The sequence below is a fragment of the Myxocyprinus asiaticus genome, chromosome 11, assembly GCF_019703515.2.
Source record: "Myxocyprinus asiaticus isolate MX2 ecotype Aquarium Trade chromosome 11, UBuf_Myxa_2, whole genome shotgun sequence".
NCBI classification, from domain to species: domain Eukaryota; kingdom Metazoa; phylum Chordata; class Actinopteri; order Cypriniformes; family Catostomidae; genus Myxocyprinus; species Myxocyprinus asiaticus.
The window spans coordinates 10,002,199-10,030,119 of record NC_059354.1 but is presented as its reverse complement, the minus strand read 5'-3'; the positions used below and the strand labels follow the sequence as shown (position 1 = coordinate 10,030,119).

Below are 27,921 nucleotides of genomic sequence, written 5' to 3'. Positions count from 1 at the left end.
ATGTGGGAAAAGGTGAGGCATAAATGCATTTACACGGGAATAGCAATGACAGTAAACAATGTATCACACTTAAATGTTACATTTGACAAAATGAGACCCCTGCGTTCTGTTCTATTCTGTTGTGTTCTTTCACATTCCTGATCTTATTGTATAGAAATCATTAGTGCATGTGACTCCAAATTGTTTATCTTTTACAAAGTATCTTTATCTGTAAAAATGTAATAACCTGCTCAGCTCCTGAAACAACTTTGCTTTTTGATTGATGTCACAAATCCCTTTTACTTCTCAACCCCTCTTCTCCAACCACCTGACTCCATTCTGGCATGTAACGCCCACTTTATGTGATCCAAACAATTCCCAGTGGATAAAAGTCCCGCCCTACATTTTTTCTTCTTGCATATCCTTTTTCACTGTAATACACTTGATTATGGAGTAAATTGGGTTGTGAACTGCATTTCTGTGTGACTGTGTGAACACCCCCTCACTCTTTTGTGCCTCTGCTCACTTTGTTGTTGTCTGTTTGCTCAACAGCAGCTCTGTGCATGCACAAACTGAATTGGCGACATAAATGCAGCACTGGCCGATTAGGCAAGTGACAGTTCCATCAACTCGCTCAAACTTCTCTGGCCGTGGGCCATCTATATTGTAGACCCCACTTCAGACACATTCCCTGCCTGACGTGTTCTGGAAATGAGAGGAGAATGTCTGTGTCCCAGCAAACAATGCAACCCACATTAAGCTGATGAGAAATCAGCATCATATCAGACAATACAGTGCAGTTGTGGTGAACAATAGCTCTCTAAGCTTAGCTCCATGCTAACATCGGAACACTGCAACTCAGCAAGCGCCGGCCTCTGGCTTTGTCTCTTAACCCCTTGCCTGGGGAGTCACATTTAATTAATTACAAACATGTCTTTTCTGCAGTGTAGACAGATGTAGTTTATAAGGTTAAGCATAAATAAGGCTCTTTGTGTAGGAGACAGTAAACACTTCCACAAGGGAGGATGGTTGCTGTTAGTGGTAGGCTGTATACAATACAAAACTCAGCAGAAAACATTTGTTTGTAAAGACACAACATGCCTGTCATTTCAAAATGAAAATGGGGAATATGGAATCAAATCATTTTTTAATTGCTTCTCCATTCTGAAGGATAACGTTGCGTTGCTATGTATTTAGAAAAGTTATTTGTTGTCATTGGATTTGAACTGCGTCACATTTAAGCCCTTTACAGCTCCCTCCCTGTTATCTCTGGCCTTTAGACCATTGACTTTGCCAACGAACCGCTCACACGTTCATTATCAATGCTTCCATGACATTTAAAGCAGAATTTGTGGCTTTACCAGAACAAATATTAGCACATGCTATTGTGGCACAAGTAACATGAGAAATCATGATATGCTGATGCTAAAAATAAAAAATTGACCATAACGCAGTACTGTCAAACTTTTAAGGTGAATATCGCACGAACTGTTAAGAACATGTCCTTGTCATATTTCCCTCACAAAGAAATTAGAAATTGTGTTTTTCATAAAGAAAATGAAGCCTATCTATCTGTCTGTCTGTCTGTCTGTCTGTACATCGGATCGGTCGGTCTGTCTGTTTCTGTCGTTCGGTCGGCCTATCTGTCTGTCTTTCTATCTCTGTCTGTCTGTCTATCTATATCGGTCTGTCTGTCTGTCAATCTATCTCTGTCTGTCTGTCAATCTATCTCTGTCTGTCTGTCAATCTATCTCTGTCTGTCTGTCAATCTATCTCTGTCTGTCTGTCTATCTATATCGGTCGGTCTGTCTGTCAATCTATCTCTATCTGTCTGTCTATCTATATCAGTCGGTCTGTCTGTCTATCCATCTCTGTCTGTCTGTCTATCTATATCGGTCGGTCTGTCTGTCAATCTATCTCTGTCTGTCTATCTATATCGGTCGGTCGGTCTGTCTGTCAGTCTATCTCTATCTGTCTGTCTATGTATATCAGTCGTTCGGTCAGTCTGTCTGTTTCTTTTTATCTTGTCTATCTCTCATCTTATCAATCTATCTGTCTATCCATTGGTCTGTCAGTCTGTCTGTCTGTCTCTATCTATCTGTCTGTTTGTCTGTCTGTATCTATATATATCTATCTGTCTAGGTCGGTCGGTCGGGCTGGCTGTTTATCTGTTTGTATATCGGCCTGTCTGTCTGTCTGTTTGTCTGTCTGTCTATATATATACAGTATCTATCTGTCTATATATCTACCTGTCTGTCTGTACGTCTGTCTGTCTATCTGTCTGTGTTTCTGTCGGTCGGTCAGCTGGTCGGTCTATCTGTCTGTCTTTCTATCTATCTCTATCTGTCTGTCTGTCTATATCGGTCGGTCTGTCTGTCAATCTATCTCTGTCTGTTTATCTGTGTTGGTTGGTCGATCAGTCTGTCTGTTTCTCTTTCTCTTGTCTATCTCTCTTTGTCTATCCATCTATCTGTCTATCCATTGGTTGGTCGGTCTGTCTGTCTGTCTATCTATATATCTGTCTGTCTGTTGGTCGGTCGGGCTGGCTGTTTCTCTGTTTGTCTATCGGCCTGTCTGTTTGTCTGTCTATCTCTATCTATCTATCTATCTGTCAGTAGGTCGATCTGTCTGCTTCTCTGTCTGTCAGTCGGTCAGTCTAGCTATCAGTTGGTCTATCTGTCTGTCTGTCTGTCTGTCTAAACATGTATACATCATGGCAGCATTTGTTATCATACCATCATAATATTTAGTACCTGGTAAATTGTTCTGATGTTACATTGTTTTTAAGTGTAATATTGAGAATCACTGGAATTAAAAAAAAAAAAAAAAAAACCTCATTTACAATACTTTCATACACTTTGCTCTTGTGAAAATTTGTGAGGAAAACATAATGTCCTAAATATAATTTAATTTATTTCACTGATTTTCCTAGTCAAATGTTAATACAATTTATTATTAAGAGTACCTCCAATGTTCCATGTTTGTATATTGTGATGGAAATGTAATAATGTCCTCACACCCTCAGCCTGTCCATTAGTGGTGTGGGTACGGGCCAGTCTATTCCTAAAGAGAAGCCTGCATATGTACTGCCATGTTAAATGTCCATCACCAGACTACTAATGACTGAAGACATGTTCTCCTCTGTTCATCCAGAATGCCATGCAGATCGTGGGCTTCATGGAGGATGAAGTTCAGTCAGTCCTGGAACTGGTGGCTGCTGTCCTCAAGCTGGGAAACATCGAGTTCAAACCCGAGTCTCGTGTCAATGGCTTCGATGAGAGTCGAGTCAAGGACAAGAATGGTGATTGCATTTCCTATCAAAAATTTTTTTACTAGATCTTATTAGGTATGGACATTATTCAGAGTAGACACCATATTCAATTTTTAAAGAATGAAAGCAAGGCTGTGAGGTATATTAGTACAGTGCGTTCAGTGGATTATTCTGTTGTGTATCTTTGTGTTGAATGTTCTGCTGACAAAATACTGAAAATGTCTTTCCAAAAAAAAAAAACCTTTCCAGAAAAGCTTTGGAAATAGTGGTTTGTGAAAATTAGATGTGACTTAGGACCCATAAATTCATTATTTTACATGATTGTGGGAACAATTAATTCCCTTCCAAACTAATCTAGATCCTATGAATGGACTGTATATCTACTGTATCTCGCACAGCCTTGTTTTCATTCGCATAATATTAAATACAGTATGTGTATAGTCTAATAATATCCATTGTACAACTGCAAGCGTGTTACATTTTTAAACCTCTGATTTGTAAAAGGAAGGTGCTTTCTTCAAAAGCAAACCATTCTAGCATGTGCAGGCAAATGTCACAATCAATATTAGATAACAAAGATAATATATTTTGCTGCTAGCATGGAAATTCAAATATTAAATGTGAAGTAACATGTACTTTGGTCTTGAATGTAACAGTGCCTGTAGATGTTCACCAGGTTGAGCACTACTGCCATCTGTTGATATGTCAATGGTTATTAATTTAACACTATAAATGCTTGCAGTTGGTTTTACATGGTCATTGAACATCACATGGATAATTACCCATATAACCCTAGCATGGAACAAACAAATCTTACATAAGCCTTCTGAAACTTTTGTATGTTTCTGTAACCTGAAGCCTGCTTGGCTAATAGGTAGTTCACATGAAATTTCAAGCAGTATCAGTAGTGTCATGCAATGCGACAAGCTATAATTCATCTAAAACTAATATTATGAATGCTGCTTTTATGACCTTGTATTAATTTAGATGTGGAATAATTGTACTTTAAAAAAATGCATTTGTCTCTCAGCAGGATTATTCAAAATAAAGGCAAAGAAATATTGCGCACACAAAAGTGGAAAACACTTCCTCAAAATAATTAGCTATATTCTGCTTCGTTTTTTTCTGTGAAAGAGTCTGCGCTTATTTTTTGTGCTGTACTTTCTGTATACTCTATAGTCTTTACACATTTGTCTGTGTGTGTGTCCTGTACGATCACTCGTGGAGACTGCCGTGGCATTATTTATATGAATTGTTTCCATGCCAGCCTATTTTTATAGTATAATATACCTCAGGTAACCCCATCGCTAAACCCCCCTGGAACGTAAAAAAAACAAAAAGTGTGATTGATTGCTTTACATATCTGTCAGGTGCCTTTCTCTGTCTAGATGGATGGTTCTTGGCCAGAATAAGCTGCAGTCTGGTCCAGACCATTGGCTCGTCTTGCTAAAAACACTGAAAGTTGATTCTTAATAGTGAAAACTTAAATGAAATGGTGACCTAAAATATACACTTTCCATTTTTTATATATATATATACACACACACAGTTTAAACATTTTGACAAGTTCATAGACATTAGTTATTTGTTCCTGCATATGAGAGTATGATGTGATGTGAGAACTGTTAAGAACTGTTGTTCTGGTAGTTTCCTATGGTGAGTGTAGTGGCCAGTCCAGACTAAACACCACAGTGTCTGTCAACACCTCCATTTATATACTCCAGTGTCTGGTTTGTCTGCTGTGCTTAAACCCATTAGCAGTAATGTGCTTTCCTCTGCCCTTTTAACCTGACTGCTATGGGCCTCGATGAGACGGATTGGGGATTGATGGTGTTTGGGATGAAGGGGATGTATACCTGGTGTTCAGATCCTCTTAAAAACCCTAGAGAGAAGCACTTTTAAAATGCTCTTTAGCTTAACCTTCTCAAAAAGGGCTTGACAGGTTTCAAAGTCTAACCTTGATCCCCAGGACAGTGCTGGTGTTGCTTCAGGACCCAGATTTTACATTTGACATCAAGTAGTGACACAACACAGAACCAGAATTTTTCATTGTACAAAAGTAAACAAAAATGTCCAATTGCTTTAGCTTGGCGCCAGTATTGTTATTGTTCTGACTTAAGGATTTTTTGAAAAAGAAGACCCCATGTAGGGCCCCTGAGGTCCCCAGCCATATCTCAGCACCAGAATAAGGTAGAGACATGGGGGTGGACACTTTTGACTCGGGCCAACAAACAACCATTCACGAACACCATAGCAATTTCCTAGCCACGCCCTTGCAACCAGCCACAACACCAGATTATTTTTGCATTATCTTGTTTTAAGCTTTGGAGAATTTGTTTTTATTACATAACACATTGTCTGTCTAGTCTCTCCATAAATAAATCTTTAATCTGATCTGCCTGGGTTTGTGTTTTGTTTTCTTTGTCAGACCTGAAGGAGATGTGTGAGCTGCTGGGCATTGAGCAGTCAGTGCTGGAGAGAGCGTTCAGCTTTCGTACGGTGGAGGCTAAGATGGAGAAGGTTTCTACCACACTCAATGTGGCTCAGGTCAGCACATGTCACCGATGCACTTCCAAATATCACAAAAGTGACAAAAGGTTCAGCTTCAAGAATCCCATAGTGGAGTAGGACTTTATTCACAATTAATTTTCTGGCAATAAAAATTAAGCAGAATTATATCACAGTGATTTTAATGCACCATTTATTTGGCCATTAAGTGTTTTATTAGACTAGTTTCATGATCCCTCCTTGTCTCGAGACTCTCGAGTACAAGAGCATTAATAGTGTCTCTGATTTAAACTTCATTAGCAACAAAAGAGTTCAAGTCAGTTACTTCGATTGATTGCCATCAATCAGTTCAAATTATTTCAATGAATCGATTCAAGACTGATTCAGTGATTAAAGGAATAATTCCGGAACAGAACGTGTTATGCTCAGTCAACAGCATTTGTGGCATAATGTTGATTACTACAAAAATTAATTTCAACTCATCCCTCCTTTTATTAAAAAAAAAAATAAAATAAAAAAATTGAGGTTCCAGTAAGGCACTTACACAAATGTGAAGCTTATAATTTAATAAAAGCACTTACACTGGCGGCCGAAAGTTTGGAATAATGTACAGATTTTGCTCTTATGCAAAAAATAGTTACTTTTATTCACCAAAGTGGCATTCAACTGATCACAATGTATAGTCAGGACATTAATAACGTGATAAATTACTATTACAATTTGAAAACTTCAGAGTTCTCAACAAAAAAATCCTCCATGTGCAGCAATGACAGCTTTGCAGATCCTTGGCATTCTAGCTGTCAGTTTGTCCAGATACTCAGGTGACATTTCACCCCACGCTTCCTGTAGCACTTGCCATAGATGTGGCTGTCTTGTCGGGCACTTCTCACGCACCTTACAGTTTAGCTGATCCCACAAAAGCTCAATGGGATTAAGATCCATAACACTCTTTTCCAATTATCTGTTGTCCAATGTCTGTGTTTCTTTGCCCACTGTAACCTTTTCTTTTAGTTTTTCTGTTTCAAAAGTGGCTTTTTCTTTGTAATTCTTCCCATAAGGCCTGCACCCCTGAGTCTTCTCTTTACTGTTGTACATGAAACTGGTGTTGAGCGGGTAGAATTCAATGAAGCTGTCAGCTGAGGACATGTGAGGCGTCTGTTTCTCAAACTAGAGACTCTGATGTACTTATCCTCTTGTTTAGTTGTACATCTGGCCTTCCACATCTCTTTCTGTCCTTGTTAGAGCCAGTTGTCCTTTGTCTTTGAAGACTGAAGTGTACACCTTTATATGAAATATTCTGTTTTTTGACAATTTCAAGCATTGTATAGCCTTCATTCCTCAAAACAATGATTGACTGATGAGTTTCTAGAGAAAGCTGTTTATTTTTTGCCATTTTTTATCTAATATTGACCTTAAGACATGCCAGTCTATTGCATACTGTGGCAACTCAAAAACAAACACAAAGACAATGTTAAGCTTCATTTAATGAACCAAATATCTTTCAGCTGTGTTTGATATAATGGCAAGAGATTTTCTAGTACCAAATTAGCAATTTAGCATGATTATTCAAGGATAAGGTGTTGTTGTGATGGCTGCTAGAAATGGGGCCTGTCTAGATTTGATCAAAAATGACTTTTTTCTAATAGTGATGGTGCTGTTTTTTACATCAGTAATGTCCTGACTATACTTTGTGATCAGTTGAATGCCACTTTGGTGAATTAATTTACCAATTTCTTTCCGAAACAGCAAAATCTGTACACTATTCCAAACTTTTGGCCGCCGGTGTACATTAATTCTTCTGTTAAAACTCATGTATTAATTTATTTATTTATTTATTTTTTAAAGAATAGGTTGGGCAAGTCAAACTAAATTTTTGTGGTAATCAATACTATGTCACAAATGCTGTCGATTTAGCTTAACTTGTACTGAACCCGGATTCAATTTCATCAGCACTCAAAAACACCAAAACATCATGCATCATCATTGTAAAACATGTCTCAATTTAGTTTGTTAACCTAAATGTTACTTTAGTTCTTACATTTTAATATAGTTTAAAAATAGCTAAATAAATTAAATCTAAAATTAAATTATATAGCACAATTGCGAGTGTGATGTTTATTTTATAGAACAGTTCATCAAACAAGTAAATAATGTTGAATAATGTTTCACACAAAAATTGGCCAGTTAGTTTGTGCATTTCTTCTCCCAAAGAAGCCAAATCATCAAGCACAAATCGCTCTTTTCACTGCTCTCAAACTCTAGTAGAGCACTAGTGGTTTTTTTATATATATTCAACTTTGTTTCGGTGATGAACAACATTGTTTTTTAACAAATCAAGAAAAATTAATATGAATGAATGACTCACTCATAACCTAAAAGATGCTCATTTGTCAGCACCTACTGGAGTAAATATGCAATCTTCAGAAGTGGTCAGTGAATGAAATCTTAATGAACGATAAATCAAAATCCCCACCACTATTTTGAAAGCCACAAACACGAAGAAGGGGAGTGATACAAACAGTGAGGCGTCCCAGTGCTGTTAGACTGTGTATCAGCACTCTTGGAATGCCTCTTGTCTAGTCAGATTCAAAGATGGAAACAAACTGTTCTGTAAATATATATCATTTTGTTAATAAATATGATACTTTTTTAGCTATGTCACCATGCTCTATTGTAAAGAGGAAATCATAGATGCTGTTTAGAAACATGTTCAGTAGCAATAAGGTAGAGCCACTTCAGAAAACCATGGTCAACAGAGGTCACAAACATCCGGCCAGATTAAACAAAGACAATCATGAAAGAGAAAGAGGTATAAATATATTCCAGGCCAGAATGCCTTTATACTCAAAGGCTTGATTATTGCAATTATAACAGTTGAGTGAAAGAGTCAAACTCAAAACACTTTCATCTGTCAAGATACCTCTGTGCACTTGGATCCAGGCCACAAGATGTGTCTAGAAAACTATTTTATTTCAACTCTGTCATTGCAAGAGGGATAATTTTATTGTTGAATGGTGCAACCCTTTAAAGGAATGTTTGGCACTAGACATGAATCAATATCATGCTTTAAAGTGGGTAGTTGAAATAGTGTTGAAAGCACTGCAGTGTGACATGCTATACTCCATCTAAAAACTATTTTAAATAGCGTTTTTTTTTTTCTAATTCCATTGTAATTATTATGCATACAGCTTTTATGACCTCGAACGTAACGGAATTGCTTGACCAAATGAGATCGCTTAAAGGGATAGTTCACCCAAAAATTTGAATTCTCTCATCATTTACTCACCATCCTGCCATCCCAGATGTGTATGACTTTCTTTCTACTGCAGAACACAGATGAAGATTTTTAGATGAAGATTTCAGCTCTGTTGGTCCATACAATGCAAGTGAATGATCACATAAAGACAGCATAAAAGTAATCCATAAGATTCCAGTGGTTAAATCCATGTCTTCAGAAGTGATATGATAGGTGTGGGTGAGAAACGAATCAAGATTGATGAAAGTGAAAGTTAAAGTGGAGATTGACTGAGCAGGGAGGAGAATTTATTGTAAAAAAAGGACTTGAATATTAATCTGTTTCTCACCCACACCTATCATATCACTTCAGAAGGTATAGATTAAAACACTGGAGTTGTATGGCTTACTTTTATACTGACTTTTGGAGCAATTTTGCATTGTATGGACCAAAAGAGCTGAGAAATTCTTCTAAAAATCTTCATTTGAGTTCAGCGGATGAAAGAAAGTCATACACATCTGGGACGGCGTAAGGGTGAGTAAATGATGAGAGAATTTCCATTTGAGTGCAGTTTTCTTTTCTTGTTGACATATGTCTTAAACAGTTGGGAGGGGACATATCGAAGAGCATTTTTTTGTATTTGTTTATTTATTTATTTAGTTAATTAGCCAATAGGCTTTAGTTGTGTCACAGCAATGAACCATGATTTGTAATATGCTGCTATTTGGTTGCAGATGGTGTTAGGGGGAGGGAACGTCTCTTTCTAGAGAGCATGTGATTGGACAAAAATCTGTGCAGTCCAACATGAGTCATCAATATTTATTTCCCCAGAAGAGACTGTAAATTTTGAATGTTTATATCTGCTAAGAGTTCATTTTATCAGCTTCTAAATGTACACAAGCATATAATAGGCTACCGAGCTTATAGACTAAAAGTAGTAAACCTCCAAATTTGATTTCATGGGGTCTTTAAAGGAAATGGTAACCAATAACAGGACCTAAGAAGATATACACTTCCTAATACGCTCTCAGAACATTTTAAAGTGAAATGTTGATTTAAAAAAAAATTTTTTTTTTTACCCAGATGGGCTGAACATTGTTTGTAATTGGATACTGTATTTGTTTCTCCCCTTTCAGGCCTATTATGCACGTGATGCTCTTGCCAAAAACCTCTACAGCCGCCTGTTCAGTTGGCTGGTGAACCGAATCAATGAGAGCATTAAGGTATTTTGCGCTGGCTTTTTATTGAACTAGATTTCACATTGAATCTCTGCTCTGCATTTTAAGGCCTGAACAGAACACTATGCAAGAACGTGAACGTAGATGCTTCTAACTGTGCAAGCTTAATGCCATGCATTGCTGTGTCGTTGTGTTCAAAGAACAATTCATAACGCAATGCAATTGCATTTTCAGCATAGCCACAAGGGGTCGTCTTCTGCGGTCGGCTTTCTTTTAGGTCAGTTACTGTAATGGTGGCGCAACAGTTTGAAGACAATCTTGGACATGTTTATTTTCAGCTACTGAATAATAATAACATATCTGATTTAATGGCATAGACATTGTTAAGGCAACTCTATCGCCCTCTTGAGTACTGGAGTTTAACGCCACAGAAATTCAAGAATTCATATTCAGTATGTACAACAGCCCTCATGCTTGCAGTGTGTTGGTTAAGCATACTCAGTTGCATTCTTGCATATGTAGCATAAAAGTTATGTGCACTAATTCAGTTTTTTCTGTTCTGATCAGGCTCAAACCAAAGCGCGGAAGAAAGTCATGGGAGTCCTGGATATTTACGGTTTTGAAATCTTTGAGGTGAGAGATTTGGTCTTTAGAAATGCTGTCTCTTAAACTGTTGCAGCATTCTGCCCCTCTTGTGAAGACAAAAAATGAAATTAAGAGCTGTCATATATCAAAACTATTACATGGGTATCAGTTGGGCCTGCCAGTTCCCCTTTTTCAGCATTTATTTTCATTTGTCCATTGCATGTGTTCTGCTGTCTGACTGTGTCACTCTCTCCTGAATGTTGTTTTTGTTGTTGTGGCCATGGCGACAGAATGGAGTAAGTAGAACTATAGAGGAAAACCTGTGGCAGTGTGCATGCTGCGATTTTAGCCTTTAATCCTAGTCCTAATTCTGCTCTTATCTCAGCAGCATAAGCCACTGTTAGCGCAGCACGCTCAACCCTGAAGCACTGCCAGTGTCCCCTCTAGTGCAAGTAGCATGACTGTTAATATGACTGGTGCAACTGATGTTAAAGCATTTGTTCCATTCATATTGTACTTCAGGTAGAAGACCTGAAAGAAATAGTTCACCAAAAATGATTTTATTAATTAATTGCTCACCTTCATGTCATTCCAAACCTGTATGTTGTCATTTTTTTTCTGTGGAACACAAAAGATATGTTCTTAAAGAATCTTTATGCAGTTTATTTTTTTTTATTTTTATTTTTTTTACATACAACAGTTTAAGTCATTATTCACTGATAATCTTCTCTGCCAAAGCTTTTAAATCTCATTCACTATTTGATGCCTCGACGCGTCGCGCCAGTTTGGATGTCAAAAACGCCATCAGCTCTTGTGGATGCTTTTGAAAATGCAAGATGGAGAATGCTATTTTATGGCAAAAGGGATGATTTTTCTATGAATACCACCCTAAATTTCTGTCTCTCACATGTGGTTTCAGAAGACTCAAAATGTATGTCATTTGAGCTACTTTTATGATTCTTTTATGGTGTTTTCCGTCCTTCTTGGAGGTTGACAGATTTTAGTCACAGTGAACTGTTGTTTAATGGAGAAGAGCTGCTTGAAAAAAATATCAGCATGCAGGTTTAGAACGGCAAGAAAGGTTTTTGTTGGGGGTGAACTATTCCTTTAAGCGTCACTGAAACCAGTCAGAGTGGTACAGGGCTTCTGAACTTTTTGGGCTGCAGAAAATGCGAGAGTCGTCAAGGTTATTCCTTGTAGATTTACCTCTCCATCTCTTATTACTCATAGAGTATTGCAACTCCAGGCTGATGTGCCAGTGCACCCTCTCTGTAAGCCTGCCAGGATAAAACTGGCATTGCCAAGTTAAACAATGAGCTGGTGCTTTTCAGCGTGCCATATGCTGCCCATTGGAAGTGATTTTATGTTATTTCTGATGCCAGCATTGGCTCAAAGGTACAGATGATTGCAGTGGCTTTAGCTGCAGAGACTAACATGTGCTAGGATGCTAAAATAAAAATAAAACAAACACAAAGACTTTGGAGAGAAAGAGGATGATTGTTAATTCCTTTCACTAAAAAGTGCAATCCTAACCCATTATCATAAGCCAATAGGAGTAATGAAACTGAGCATTACTATTGCTTAAAGCAATTCAGCAATGGAGTAAGTTCAATAATTGTGGTTTAGTATCATAAAGGGATATGCTGGAATGGTTAGTTATTTTTAACCCCATGTTCATAACCCTGAAAAGCTTTTATAAGCGATTCACTGTGGGTGAAGAAGTTAAAAGTTTCACCTCTATTAAAAGATAAAGATAAGATTATGCAGCCTTGATGTGTATTGTACCATGGCACGCCTTGGACTTTGTTTAATCTTAGCTATAAAGACACAAGAAAGCCTGCTTTGTAAGAGGCGCCCTTTGTTCAGGGTTATTTTTTTTTTACAGTATGCAGCATTTGTACGTCATCTCATTAGCCAAGGCCATGAATCCACCTCACCGACAAAGTTTTCTCTGACAAGCCAAAAAGTTTTGTCCTTTGAGAATTAAAAAGTGTGCAAAATGATCAAATCCAGCTTATAGAGATACCTATAGGAAGGCGCTTAGTAATGGTTGTGACAATTGCTGTGTTTGTGAACTGCTTTATGGTGTGATGTTTTAGTTTGCGTCGTGCATTTGTTAGCAGCGTTATCATTGGGTCGGTGGGTTCACATTTACACATCTGTTTGTACAGGACAACAGCTTTGAACAGTTTATCATCAACTACTGCAATGAGAAGCTCCAGCAGATCTTCATCGAGCTTACTCTCCGCGAGGAGCAGGAGGAGTATGTCCGTGAGGTATGTACATCCTGTCCATGAAGAAGACCAATAGAAAAGGGTCTTCTCTCAACCCCTACATCTCTTCCGTTGTACAGAAAGGCATGCTAACATGCTAATCTGCAGTATATCGAATATGTATTGTGCACAGTATGCAAATGTTCTGAATGCATGGAAACCAAGATGATGTACCTTGATGACAAACTGTGTTTCCCACAATGCAATATGAACAATTTGACTTAAACTAATATTAAGTTGAATGATTACTGTATGTAAAAGGGTTTGTCTAAAACGCTATAGCAGAAATTACAGATATTTACATGTCAAAAAATGTTCTGCAAATATTTAGCTTTAAACTGAAAATGTGTCAACATCTACCCACCCTCATGTCACTCCAAACATTTATAGCTTTGTTTCCTCGTGCGACACTGAACAAGTAACCAAAATGCCAGCACTGCTGTTTTCCATGCGACAAAAATGCATTTCCAGTGTGAATGAATCTAGAATTACTGTACAGCCACAATTTCTGTTTTGAGTAATAATTTCATTGAACTGCCAAAAGTTGACATTTTTATGAAAAATGTAACATAGAAATTCGGAATAACTGTCTTTATTTAAAATATTACTGGTCTGCAATCACATGCAATGTTATGTGAGAAAAATGTAATATACTATTAGATATAGTAGCGTAATACGTACAGTTTCACTTACTATTTTTACAAATAGTCGGTAGTATGCTGTGTATACTTAAGCAATGTGACAAGCAAGAGCGCTGTTGTTCTAAATACCAGCACTATGTGATTCGGCCACAGCCGTGCTGATATTCAGAACAATAGCATGATTGTGAGTTTGATAATACTTTTATACAAAAAAGCAAATAATGTTGAATAATATTTCAGACAAAAATTGGCCAATTAGTTTGTGCATTTCTTCTTCGCCAGTGAAAGAGTTCGGGCTGCTAGCATTTCCGTGACAACCGCCCCACTGCGGTGGTAGAGTGCCAGCGGCGGTTGTGCACTTGACATATCGACCATGAAAAATTTAAATAAATTCCTTAAATAATGTAATTTAAAGAGTATAATAAAGTATTAAATCTTTATTAACTGTGTTGTATATTATTTGTCATAGGAACGTAATAGTTTTATGATTTTAGAGACTTCTTATTTTGCGCAATAGAGCGCATTGCTCTGGTAACAAGATACGCATGTAGCGCACAACTCAAGCCAAATGCACACCACGACTAGGTGTATCAACTACATGTCCATTCGTCCCTGACAGAAGTTACAATTGCTAAACACCTTGACAGACTAATGCACAGGAGAGTCTTTCGTGAAAACATGTCAACAAACAACATGAGAGAAAAGGCTCACGCCCGTTTATGGGCTCTATTTAAAACTCAAGCTCCGTTGAGCATTTGCTGCCTTCACTGATTCAAAGATTTAAGTTATAATATTATAATAATGTTGTTGATATAGCTGATTAAGCTCATATATAGGCAATATATATAAGACACGTTTGAAAATACATTATTAAAAAGCTGTTCCGTTTACCGGGGCTTACGCACGGGCAATCCTCACAATATCTACACTCTACAAGTTCAGCTGTTCAAGCTCCGTTGTGCATTCGCTATATTAAATATATTAATATATTTAGTCTGTTGATGGGTTGTTTATGATGCGTTTGAAAATAGGTGATTATAAAAGTGCTTCACCGGGATCGGCGCTTTCATCTCTCGACACAGTTTAGAAGACAAAAATCCTCAAAATCCTAAAACTTGATTATTTAAATAAACAATGTTTTATTCAACAAGATTTTTCTTCTTCTAAAATATTGTCAGTGCATTGGTAATGTCTTGCAGTCATATTTTCGTCAACGATATTTGACGTAAAAAAAAAAAAATTATTATCCTCATAATCCCATTTTTGTAAAAGAAATCAAATAACAACTCAAACATTTTTGTGTGTAATTTCGTTGACTAGATTAACACCACGTTCTGGGTATGTATTCATTGCGGCTGGAAACATAACTTGCAAAAAAATAAAAAACGTCTAACAATTGAAAAGCTTTCAGCAAAGATAGGACTGAACAATTTAATTACTGTCCAACTGTTTAGTGATATAATCTCAGCAAAAAAAGAAATGTCCTCTCACTTTCAACTGCTTTTATTTTCAGCAAATTTAACATGTGTGAATATTTGTATGAACATAAAAAGATTCAACAACTAAGACATAAACTGAACAAGTTTCTCAGACATGTGACTAACAGAAATGGAATAATGTGTCCCTGAACAAAGAGGGGGTCAAAATCTAATGTAACAGTCAGTATCTGGTGTGGCCACCAGCTGCATTAAGTCACTGCAGTGCATCTCCTCCTCATGGACTGCACCAGATTTGCCAGTTCTTGCTGTGAGATGTTACCCCACTCTTCCACCAAGGCACTTGCAAGTTCCCAGACATTTCTGGGGGGAATGGCCCTAGCCCTCACCCTCCGATCCAACAGGTCCCAGACGTGCTCAATGGGATTGAGATCCGGGCTCTTCGCTGGCCATGGCAGAACACTGACATTCCTGTCTTGCAGGAAATCACTCACAGAACGAGCAGTATGGCTGGTGGCATTGTCATGCTGGAGGGTCACGTCAGGATGAGCCTGCAGGAAGGGTACCACATGAGGGAGGAGGATGTCTTCCCTGTAGCGCACAGCGTTGAGATTGCCTGCAGTGACAACAAGCTCAGTCCGATGATGCTGTGACACATTGCCCCAAACCATGATGGACCCTCCACCTCCAAATCGATCCCGCTCCAGAATAAAAGCCTCGGTGTAACGCTCATTACTTCGACGATAAACGCGAGTCCGAACATCACCCCTGGTGAGACAAAACCACGACTCGTCAGTGAAGAGCACTTTTTGCCAGTCCTGTCTGGTCCAGCAAAGATGGGTTTGAGCCCATAGGAGACGTTATTGCTGGTGATGTCTGGTAAGAACCTGCCTTACAACAGGCCTACAAGCCTTCAGTCCATCCTCTCTCAGCCTATTGCAGACAGTCTGAGCACTGATGGAGGGATTGTGCGTTCCTGGTGTAACCCAGGCAGTTGTTGTTGCCATCCTGTACCTATCCTGCAGGTGTGATATTCAGATGTACCGATCCTGTGCAGGTGTTGTTACACGTGGTCTGCCACTGCTTGGATGATCAGCTGTCCTTCCTGTCTCCCTGTAGCGCTGTCTTACGCGTCTCACAGTACGGACATTGCAGTTTATTGGCCTGGCCACATCTGCAGTACTCATGCCTAAGTTACGTTCATGCAGATGAGCAGGGACCCTGGGAGTTCTCACTTATAACAAAAAAAAATAAGATTATTTGTTACCACCTACTGACTTAAATATGTATAATTCAGAAATGGATTATTAATTAGTGCACTAAATTAAAATGAACAATGAATCAAAATCACCACCACTACTTGGAAAGTCACGAACACAGTTAAGTAGAGTGATACAAACAGGAAAGCACCCCAGTCCTGTTACACTGAATGTCACCACTTTTGCAATGACTCTCGTCCAATCAGATTTAAGGACTGGGACTAACTGTTGTATAATCTGCTGTATTCAGTACGTAGGAAGCTATTCCATTCCAAACAGAGCCTTCATCTACTCTTTCATTTACGCCTATTAGGCCTCTGCTTTCTCTGTGATTTTGGGATGGAAGCGATCCCTCACTCCAGTCAGGGTAAACACAATAGTCCCTGAAGAGTTTGGGTCTCTGTTTGCTTTCAGAGCTCTTGAGTATGTGCCCTGATGCAACCGTGACCTCTGCACTCTGATATTTCACTCTCTGGCTTCACTCCAGTGGAGTGCATGGGAAAAACCCACCGCTCTGGTCACTGAGGCGGGATATGGGGTCTAGGGACCAGTCTGCCCAATCCACATTCCCTAATTCCTCAGCCCTCCTCCCGCTAGCATCTACCCCCTATTTCGAGAAGCTTTCACACAGTCCAGTTAGCCCAAAGCTATTTTCCGGCTTTTTTCCACCAGTGTGTCCTTGATTGTTTCCAATTTGTTGTTTAAACCAAATGGGTTCCATCATTCTCTAATGGGACACAACATGCTCTAATGGGACATAGAAGCCTGCACTCGAGACCTTAAATATCATAAAAACATAGTTACTTGGTCTAAAAAAAAGAAGAAAAAAAAGAGTAATCTATTACTGGTAAATTAAAATATAAGCTAACTAAAAACAAACTATGCTTTTCTTTTTAAAAAATGTAATTGAAAAAAAAAATGTATTAATAAAAGAGAGAAAAAAAAGTTTTAAAAATAACAAACATTTGCACTCTCCCTGGGCTTACATTTAAAACAATGATGATGGCCGTAGGGTAATGCACAGGTAAAAAAGAAACATCCCTTTTTGAGGACACTGTATTTTAAAGATCATTTTGTAAAAATCCAAATAACTTTACAGATCTTTATTGTAAAGAGTTTAAACACTGTTTTCCATGCTTGTTCAATGAACCATAAACAATTAATGAACATGCACCTGTGGAACGGTCATTAAGACACTAACAGCTTACAGACGGTAGGCAATTAAGGTCACAGTTATAAAACTTAGGACACTAAAGAGACCTTTCTACTGACTCTGAAAAACACCAAAAGAAGGATGCCCAGGGTCCCTGCTCATCTGCATGAACGTGACTTAGGCATGAGTACTGCAGATGTGGCCAGGGCAATAAATCGCAATGTTCATACTGTGAGACGCCTAAGACAACGCTACAGTTAGACAGGAAGGACAGCTGATCATCCTCGCAGTGGCAGACCATGTGTAACAACACCTGCACAGGATCAGTACATCAGTACACTACAGGATGGCAACAACAACTGCCCGAGTTACACCAGGAACGCACAATCCCTCCATCAGTACTCAGACTGTCCGCAACAGGCTGAGAGAGGCTGGACTTAGGACTTGTAGGCCTGTTGTAAGGCAGGTTCTTACTAGACATCACCAGAAACAATGTCTCTCACGGGCACAAACCCACCTTCACTGGACCAGACAGGACTGGCAAAAAGTGCTCTTCACTGACGAGTCGCGGTTTTGGTCGGACTCGCGTTTGTCGTCGATGAGCGTTACACCGAGGCCTGTACTCTGGAGCGGGATCGATTTGGAGGTGGAGGGTCTGGGGCGGTGTGTCACAGCATCATCGGACTGATGTTTTGAGACATGACAGACATTACAGCTGATTTTCTGTAAGCTGAATAAATAATTCTTATTCAAAGTAATGGCCAGCATCATCAAATCACTGCCAATAATGGTAAAATAAAATTATACTTTATAAATTCTGAATCTATGTACTGATTATCATTGTCCCATGTCTGACCCAAACATCATCTGCAGCCTGAAACAAATCTTTTGGTCGGATTTTAGGAGTGAATGCACTTAGCTGCATAGAAAGCTAAAGGATGTCCCCTTGCTCCCTATTTAGTGAATGACTTGACCTCCAGTGTGCTTTCTGTCTGCACTGGTCTCAGAACAGTTCAAAATGCACGTTATTTTTATCCTAACTCCATAAAAAGCCTCTGAAAGCAAAATTTTTCAGCTTGTGGATGAACCCTTTGATACTAAATGTGAAAATGCAAAGTAAATATATAAGAATGCATTTACTAATGTTAATGAATAGAACCATATTGTTCAGAGATAACAAAATAAAGTATAACAAAATTTATATTAAAATGAAGCGCAGTGACCCACAGATGTGTTAATGCTGAAAGGTATTCAAAATAACTAACATGTTTTTTCAACTTTTGAGGAAATAATGTCCTAAAATCCACATATGTGGACATCTTGTTTATCAGCTCGCTGACAGGCGAAAAACGAATGAGTTTTTTAAAGCGGCATATCAAACGAAACTAGACGCTACTCTTTACTCCCAAATAGGATTCAGTCAAAAAACTTGAAGAGGTTTCTTGCCAGAGGCTCTTTTGTTGGCTCTGCGCCCATAGAAGCGCTTCATGGAAATTGACGCCATGCTGTTGTCAAGTGTCTTGGTGCGCCAGAAGTTTAACCCTTAAATGACATTGTAAAGTGTTGTGAACAGTATTCAGTTGGTTTAAATGAATTTAAATTATGTAGCAAAGCCAAATTACAATGTCCACACATGTGGACGTGGGGTCGCACAAGTTGAAGACAGTGTACTAGGAATAACCATCCTTAGAGGAAACTGATGGAGAGAAAGAAAACAAATATGTGATTTGCCTCTTTTTTTTTTTTTTTTTTTTTTTTTTTTTCTTCTCCAGGGTATTGAATGGACCAACATTAAGTATTTCAACAACGCCATCATATGTCATCTCATCGAAAATGTGAGTTACTTTCTGACAGTAGTTTTTTTTAAGTATTGTAGACTGATTATCGCACAGGCAGCATCAAAAAGCATGTCAATCTGAGAGGACGCAAGCAGACACCTGTATATACATAGACAATATACAGACATGGACTAGACGCCACAGAAGTCCACTTTCGATTATAATGCAGCATGCTAAAATGGTCTTGTATCCCTCATTGTTGCTTTCAGAATAAGAATGGTATTTTGGCCATGTTGGATGAGGAGTGTTTGAGGCCCGGCACAGTGACAGACGAGACGTTCCTGGATAAGCTGAACACTGTGTGCGCTGAGCACCAGCACTTTGAGAGCAGACTGAGCAAAAACTCCAAGTTCCTCACAGACCACAGCCTGCCACACAACTGCTTCCGAATACAGCACTACGCCGGCAAGGTGAGGCCATAATCACCCTTCTCTTTTCTTGATCTTCATACACCATCTCATCTAAACAATACATTGTCACTTGCAGCGTTTCCTGCCCTGCTGGTGAACATCAGTGTGGAATATACAGTTTAGGGGCTTCTCGCAGTCATAGAAAACCCAGAAAGATCAGGGAATTTTTTTAAATGTGATTTTCAGACCTGGAAAAGTTGTAAAAATGACTAGAGTTAAATTAAAATGTTTCTTTTTATGCTAATTTGTGAGTGCAATCTCTATAAAATATATATTTTTTAAATCCTTATCCAGTAAACACAAATTAATTGACTGCTGTCGAATTCACAAACAAATGGTTCAGTTGTTGCAATTCTCTCAGGAATCATAAATTAGACCTATTTATGATTCACTGTGTGAAGAGTGAACTGCTGCCTTTTGCAGGATTTTATAGAACACTATCTATAAACTACATCCTTCTGTCCAAAAATGAAAGCAATTATGATAATCTTGAGGGATTAACTTTGGCACGCACTTTTCAAATCCCTCTAAATCTGCCTATTTGTATCTTAATAATAAGTATAAATTAGTCAAAACCCACATTGTTTGTTTACAGAAACAAACACATTGTAAAGATCTGAGCAGTAACGGGAAGTCATTAAATGGCAACATTCTGTATACTCAGGTGCTGTATCGAGTGGAGGGATTTGTGGATAAAAACAATGACCTACTCTACAGAGATTTATCTCAAGCCATGTACAAAGCCAATCACAGCCTGATAAAACTTCTCTTTCCTGAGGGAAACCCAGCTAAAGTGAACCTCAAACGGCCCCCCACCGCTGGATTCCAGTTCAGAGCATCAGTGGGAACTCTCATGAAGAACCTGCTGACCAAAAACCCCAATTACATCAGGTGACAATCACAAACTTCACACAACTTCAGAGGCTATAATGTTACTCCGAATGTACATTTGTTTGGGTTGTTTAATTATATTTAAGAAAGCAAATTTATTTTGAAAGATAAAATATATTTTCCCTTCCCTAAATTTGAATGCCTAGCTTTGATACCATTAAAAAAAAAAAAATGTTTATTAATGTTAATTCTAAATAAGTATCTAATAGGGTTAATCTCAATCTCAAAACATGTACAAGTCACATTTGATCCCAAAATGAAAAGATGAAAAAAACAAAAAGCATAATGAAAATGAAGCTGATTATTTTTATCATCTGTGACATTTTCATGAACATTTTCCCCCCAATTTCTCATTACTGTAATGTTTCAACGAGTTTTACTTTTGAGCTTTGCCGTAATTTATATAATTCTCAGTGCTTATTCTTTTAAAATAAATACAATGGTTAATACAGTGTTAAATCAGCATAAATGAAAGGCAGTACAAAAACAAATCCTTGATACAACCATGACATATTAATATGTTTTTACTGTCTATACAATATATCACTATTGCGTAATATAACTTTGCATTACAGTAATGAGATTTTTATTTTATTTAAAAAAATGTTTTGCTTAAAATAACAGAGGAATGTGCCTCATTTTCATAAAAACAATATCACAATGCAAAAATCGTATAGAGAAAAGGCCTATTTTTAGGACCATTAAGCAAAAAATAATTTCTTATTTCTCTCTTTTTGGTTTTGGGATGAAATATGACCTGGCCATGTTCTTGACAGGTTTCATGAGATTCACCCAATACCTTGTACATTTTACTTTAATATTAAACATTTTGATTTATTGGTAAAATATTGGTTGTGAACCACTGTTAAAATATTTCTGTTTTTCAGGTGTATCAAACCAAATGACAAGAAGGCACCCCACATTTTCACAGAGTCACTAGTGTGTCACCAGGTGCGCTACTTGGGTCTGATGGAGAATGTACGTGTGAGAAGAGCTGGTTATGCTTTCCGTCAGGCATACGAGCCCTGCCTGGAGCGTTACAAGATGCTCTGCAAGCAGACCTGGCCACACTGGAAGGGTCCACCCAGGTGAGACCACCCATGACAGGCTCTAACCAGCTATTAAAACTGTCTTTGTGAAATACATGACCAGAACTCCGGAGGCCTGTACCATGAAGGTCGCTGAATGATCTCAGGGTTTCAGGACTGGTTTCAGGTTGACAAATTCAAACCAATCCAATCAGGCTTAATTGGTACCATGATGCAACATGCATCACCAACTTTCTCTGTCAACTCAGTCTTTGATCCTGACTTTAAGATTAGATTATGCGCTCGTGCACATGACTGAGTGACGATTGCAGCACACAACCAATCGTGTGAGAGAACGCGATTCAATTCTTGCAAAAGACTCAGCGGTATTTACCGCTCTGCTGAATTTAAATTAGTTTAAATTGTGCACAAGACATTGTTTTAAAAATATATAGAAAAAAAATTTAATGCATTTAAACTGCTCAAGAGTTCAGCATGAAATCATGAAGACTTAAAACACATGATTTACACATTACAAGGGATAACTATAAAATTATGAAGCAATTAAAGACATTTACATAAGAAAGAAACAGCGGCCTCTATGAGAGCTCAAGAGGACTGCTGCAAACAAATCCTTAATGTGATAAAAAAATATAACACGGCTGGTATATCAATGCGTATGTGAATTCATATAAGCCCACAACAAGAACACACAGGCTTATTAATTTTAAAAGCTTAAATTTGTTTAAAATATAAAAGCTTTTATATTTATTTGAATTGAAAACTTTATATATCATTCAAAACTATTACAAATAAATATAGGCTACTATTGATTACCAAACGAATAGAGACTATAAAGATGAATATTATTTTCCTTTTTCAAAGTCTACCGGTTAGTATATCAAAAAAGTGTTTTTAGACAATGGAATAAACATATATGGGATAATAGGAAACCTAGAATTATTCTTAAAATTCTTAAATTGTCAAAAAGGCTCGGAGGACTAGAATTCCCAAATGTAATAAATTATTATAAAGCTGCCCAAATTCAACCGATATTGATTTGGATGAACGAAGAGTCTAAAGTGAATGGGGGAACCTATTAGTATATCCCTATTCCTACCCAAAACAAAGCAACACATTTAAATCAATAGATATTATTTTTATTAATAGTAATTTTAGAATTTGGTTAGAAAAGAAAATAGTAAAATTAAGAAAGATATAGTTAATTTACAAAAAATTGCTAAAGATTCCGATTTCATGCCAAATAGATTAGATAATACATTTAGATTTTAGGCAGATCGAGGTCTGAAAAGATATCAGCAACTGTTCACTGATAAAGGAACGGATACCTTTTCAAACTTAGCAAAAAAGTATGAGCTTCCAAATTCACAATTTTTTTATTATTTACAGGTAAGATATTTATTAACAGAAGTTAAAGTAAAAGAAATAAAGGAAATGCATTCATTAATAAATTATATAATTGATACATACAATACAACTAATCCAATACAAATTTTAGAAATTTTAAAGAGTGCACTTGAAAGTGATATACAGGACACTGAATAAAATTATATGTAGGTGGGAGGATGAATTAAATATAAAAATAATCAGCAAGACTGGGAAGAAATATCATATAATACATTCCATACCATTCAATCCAGTGTTTGGAGGGAATCTGCTTGGAAGATACAAATGAGATTTTTTTATAACACCTGTTATTCAAAGTAAATACAATAGCATGGTAAAAGGGGATTGTTGGAGAAGCAGTGGAGAAATAAATGCTCATTACAGTCAAATGCTCTAAATTGACAACTTATTGGAATGAAGTGATTAGACAGGTTAATTTAATATTTAACTGCACAATAGAAATTACAGTCAAATGCTCTAAATTGACAACTTATTGGAATGAAGTGATTAGACAGGTTAATTTAATATTTAACTGCACAATAGAAATACATCCAGAAAACCTTATTTTGGGTAAAATGCCATTGTCCTTAAGAAATAAAACTGAACAAAATATATTTAGGGTAATCAGAATAGCAGCTTTAAAACAGATTACAAAAGATTGGCATGCAATAATAAGACGTATTTGATCTTTTTATAAAAGACATATTTTGTCTGCTTATATTGCTTATTGCTTATTTAACAATATCACACGAGCAAGAGTGCGATATGGCCCTACATCAGCACTGCTGTGATTCGGCCGCAGGCCGTGTGCCATAGGTAATCACAGCAGTGCTGATGTAGGGCCACATAGCACTATTGCGGGTGTGATATTGCTTATATACAAAAGTTCAATGAACAAGTACATTTTAAAAATTGGGTAAAACTGAGTATGGTCATAAAAACACATTTGTGCATGGAACTACTTTATTAGTTCCATGATACATCATGATGGCGCCACGGATGGCCGCCTCGGTGTAGAGCGCTTCTGTTGTTTTGTTATTTTTGTTTGTTTGTCCTGTGTTTAGTAATCTTTTTTCAGTCAGTTTTACCAGAGACGAACTGTTGAACATTCAACAGCATACACCAGTCAATATTTTCCCGGATTTTGAATATTCGGATGTTTTGTTTGACATTCTAGTCGGAGGCGCGGCTGTGTTGTTTAAACGCGCTATGAGACGCAGGCGAGGGAGACGAGCAGGCGCGCTGGTCAGGCTCCGTCAGCGCGGCTTTCAAGCAACGCTGCCGAGCATTCATCTAGCAAATCTCCGCTCTCTCCCTAACAAAACGGACGAACTACATCTCCTCACCCACACAAACAAGGACTTTTCAAACTCTGCTGCGTTGTGCTTCACAGAAACCTGGCCGAGTGAAGCCATTCCGGACAGTGCATTACATCTGCCGGGCTTTCAGCTGTTCAGAGCGGATCACATCGCAGAGTTAACAGGGAAAACGAGAGGCGGTGGAACGTGCTTTTACATCAATGAAAGTTGGTTTACAGATGTAACAACGTTAAAGAGGATGTGCTGTCCTAATTTGGAAGCTCTCTTTATTAACTGTATGCCTTTCTACTCGCCGCGGGAGTTTTCCTCGTTTATTCTGGTGAGTGTGTATATTGTGCTAAACGCGTGTTTGAACACAGCGCTGCAACAGCTGGCTGATCAAATCACAGACACGGAACAACAATACCCAGACTCAATTATTATTATTCTTGGGGATTTTAACAAAGCAAACCTCACACGTGAACTGCCCAAATACAAACGGCACATCACATGCCCAACCAGAGACAGAAATATACTGGACCACTGCTACACAGCAATAAAGGATGCATATCGCTCTGTCCCTAGAGCAGCTTTGGAATTATCTGATCACTGTCTGGTTCATCTTCTTCCAACCTACAGACAGAAATTAAAATCTGCTAAGCCTGTATTAAGGACTAAAAATGGACCAATGAAGCAGAGCTGGAACTACAAGCCTGCTTTGACTGTACTGATTGGAGTGTTTTTGAGGCTGCAGACACCAATCTGGATGAGCTCACAGATACTGTTACATTATATATTAGTTTTTGTGAGGATATGTGCATTCCTACTAGGACTTATTTAACATTTAACAACGACAAACCATGGTTTACAGCGGAACTCAGGCAGCTTCGTCAGGCCAAAGAGGATGCTTACACAGTTGGGGATAAAGACTTGTACAATCAGGCCAGGAACACACTGAATAAGGGAATCAGAGTGGCTAAAAAAAGATACTCTGAGAAGCTGAAAAACAAGTTTTCAGCTAACGACCCTGCATCAGTGTGGTGTGGCATGAAACAACTTACGAATTACAGGACTCCTGCCTCCAACCCTGTGGTGGACCAACAACTGGCTGACGACCTGAATGTGTTCTACTGTAGATTTGAAAGGACCAATCTCACACCCCACACCCACTCTGACCTTCACTTCACACAAACACCAACACCTCCTGCAACCCCCCTCCTCCCACCTCCTGCTACTCAACCTGCACTTAAGATCTGTGAAGATGATGTGAGCCGCGTCTTTCGACCTGTGCTAACCAGCTGGCCCCCATCTTCACGCAGATCTTCAATAGATCACTTGAGCAGTGTGAAGTCCCATGCTGCTTCAAACATTCCACTATCATCCCCATCCCAAAGAAACCAAAAATCACAGGACTTAATGACTACAGACCTGTCGCCCTGACGTCTGTGGTCATGAAATCATTTGAGAGACTGGTGTTGGCCCACCTGAAGAACATCACTGGACGCTTTCTATATCCCCTTCAATTTGCTTATCGAGCAAACAGGTCTGTGGATGATGCAGTCAACATGGGATTGCATCATATCCTGCAACATCTGGACAGACCAGGGACATATGCAAGAATCCTTTTTGTGGACTTCAGTTCGGCTTTCAACACCATCATCCCAGCTATACTCCAGAATAAATTACACCAACTCTCTGTTCCCTTGTCTATCTGTCAGTGGATTACCAGCTTTCTTACGGACAGGCAGCAGCTTGTGAGACAGGGGAAACTCACTTCCAGCACCTGAACAATCAGCACTGGTGCCCCTCAGGGATGTGTGCTCTCCCCACTACTCTTCTCCCTCTACACCAATGACTGCATTGCCAAGGACCCCTCTGTCAAGCTCTTGAGGTTTGCAGATGACACCACTGACATTGGCCTCATCTGAGATAACGATGAGTCTGCATACAGAAGGGAGGTTGAACAGCTGGCTGTCTGGTGCAGTCAAAACAACCTTGAGCTGAATACGCTCAAAACGGTGGAGATGATTGTGGACTTTAGGAGGAACACCCCAACACTGACCCCCCCTCACCATTCTAAACAGCACTGTGGCAGCAGTGGAGTCATTCAGGTTCCTGGGCACTACCATCTCACAGGACCTGATGTGGGAGACACACATTGACTCACTGTGAAAAAGGCCCAGCAGAGGTTGTACTTCCTTTGCCAGTTGAGGAAATTCAACCTGCCACAGGAGCTGCTGATACAGTTCTACTCAGCAGTCATTTAGTCTGTCCTCTGCACTTCAATAACTGTCTGGTTTGGTTCAGCTATGAAATCAGATATCAGAAGACAACAAAGGACAGTTCGGGCTGCTGAGAGGATTATTGGTTGCCCCCTGCCCCCCCTTCAAGAACTATACACTTCCAGAGTGAGGAAAAAGACTCTGGACCCCACTCACCCTGCCCACTACCTTTTGGAACTGTTGCCTTCTGGCCGATGCTTCAGAGCTCTGAGCACCAGAACCGTCAGGCACAGGAACAGTTTTTTCCCCAGGCTATCCATCTCATGAACAGTTAAATTGCCCCATTGAGCAATAACTATGTGCAATACACAGTTTAGTCTTTCTTATATTTATCCAACACATCCAACCTCTTCTGCCATTTCATTTCTCTGGAAAAAACAAACAAACAAACAAAAAAAACATTTGCACTGTACATAACAGATTTGTATTTACACTGTACATAACAGATTGTAGTAGATTTGCACTACCCGTGTGTATGTATGCGTGTCTGTATGTATGTGTATAATAATTTTTTATTTTTTATTATTATCTATGTCTTGCTGCTGTTTTGTATTGTTGTACACTGGAAGCTCCTGTCACCAAGACAGATTCCTTGTATGTGTAGCATACTTGGCAATAAAGCTCATTCTGATTCTGATTACGTGACAGATCAGAATCTGCCATTGCTGGTTCAAACCAAATGTGTCCAAGCCTTCGTTAGTAATTCAAAAATGTCACTTCAGAAATAGTATCACGGCTTGCTGTTTCTAACAAGTTATTGGATAAACAAGGATGGGGGTGTGTGTGTGTGTGAGAGAGAGAGAGAGAGAGAGAGAGAGAAACGGAGCATGTGCGATCACCTGTTGCCACTCCCAAGCAGAGATGCTGTCAGCTTTCTGAAGATCAGCTTTCTCAGTGGTAAAATAGCTGTCCAAGCGGGGGTATTCCTCTCTGTTTTGCGGTAGCCGATGCGCAAGAGTCATTCACTATAGAAACCACAATGTCCTCCGCCATTTTAAACAGTGTGTATCCAATATGGAAACTCCGGTAAGAGGTAAGCGCCTTGAGTTCTGTAATCAATCAGTCTGTTGTGTCTCTCAGCTGTGATGAGCCGTAATGCTGAAGTTGTTCGTTTAAAGCTATTTCCTAGCTTTAGAAGTGTAGTAGCGATCACAGAGCGCTGTTTTATGTAAATAGTGGCTCACTTCACATCACCAACTGACTCATATTACACACAAAAATGATCTTTTGCCACCACCTGCTGGCTAAC

General features: G+C 38.6%; 1 protein-coding gene across 4 annotated transcripts in view; it reads left to right on the top strand.

The window, feature by feature from the left end:
- The window catches only part of LOC127447748 (unconventional myosin-Ib-like), a 161,121-nt gene that overhangs the window by 103,109 nt on the left and 30,091 nt on the right, over nt 1-27,921 (top strand). For all 4 annotated transcript variants that reach the window (XM_051709787.1, XM_051709789.1, XM_051709788.1 and 1 more), the window contains 9 exons: nt 3,133-3,280; nt 5,679-5,797; nt 10,130-10,216; nt 10,739-10,804; nt 12,928-13,032; nt 19,291-19,353; nt 19,566-19,766; nt 20,431-20,657; nt 21,545-21,745. In XM_051709787.1, coding sequence (XP_051565747.1) covers nt 3,133-3,280; nt 5,679-5,797; nt 10,130-10,216; nt 10,739-10,804; nt 12,928-13,032; nt 19,291-19,353; nt 19,566-19,766; nt 20,431-20,657; nt 21,545-21,745 — 1,217 coding nt within the window. The remainder of the gene's footprint in view (nt 1-3,132; nt 3,281-5,678; nt 5,798-10,129; nt 10,217-10,738; nt 10,805-12,927; nt 13,033-19,290; nt 19,354-19,565; nt 19,767-20,430; nt 20,658-21,544; nt 21,746-27,921) is intronic.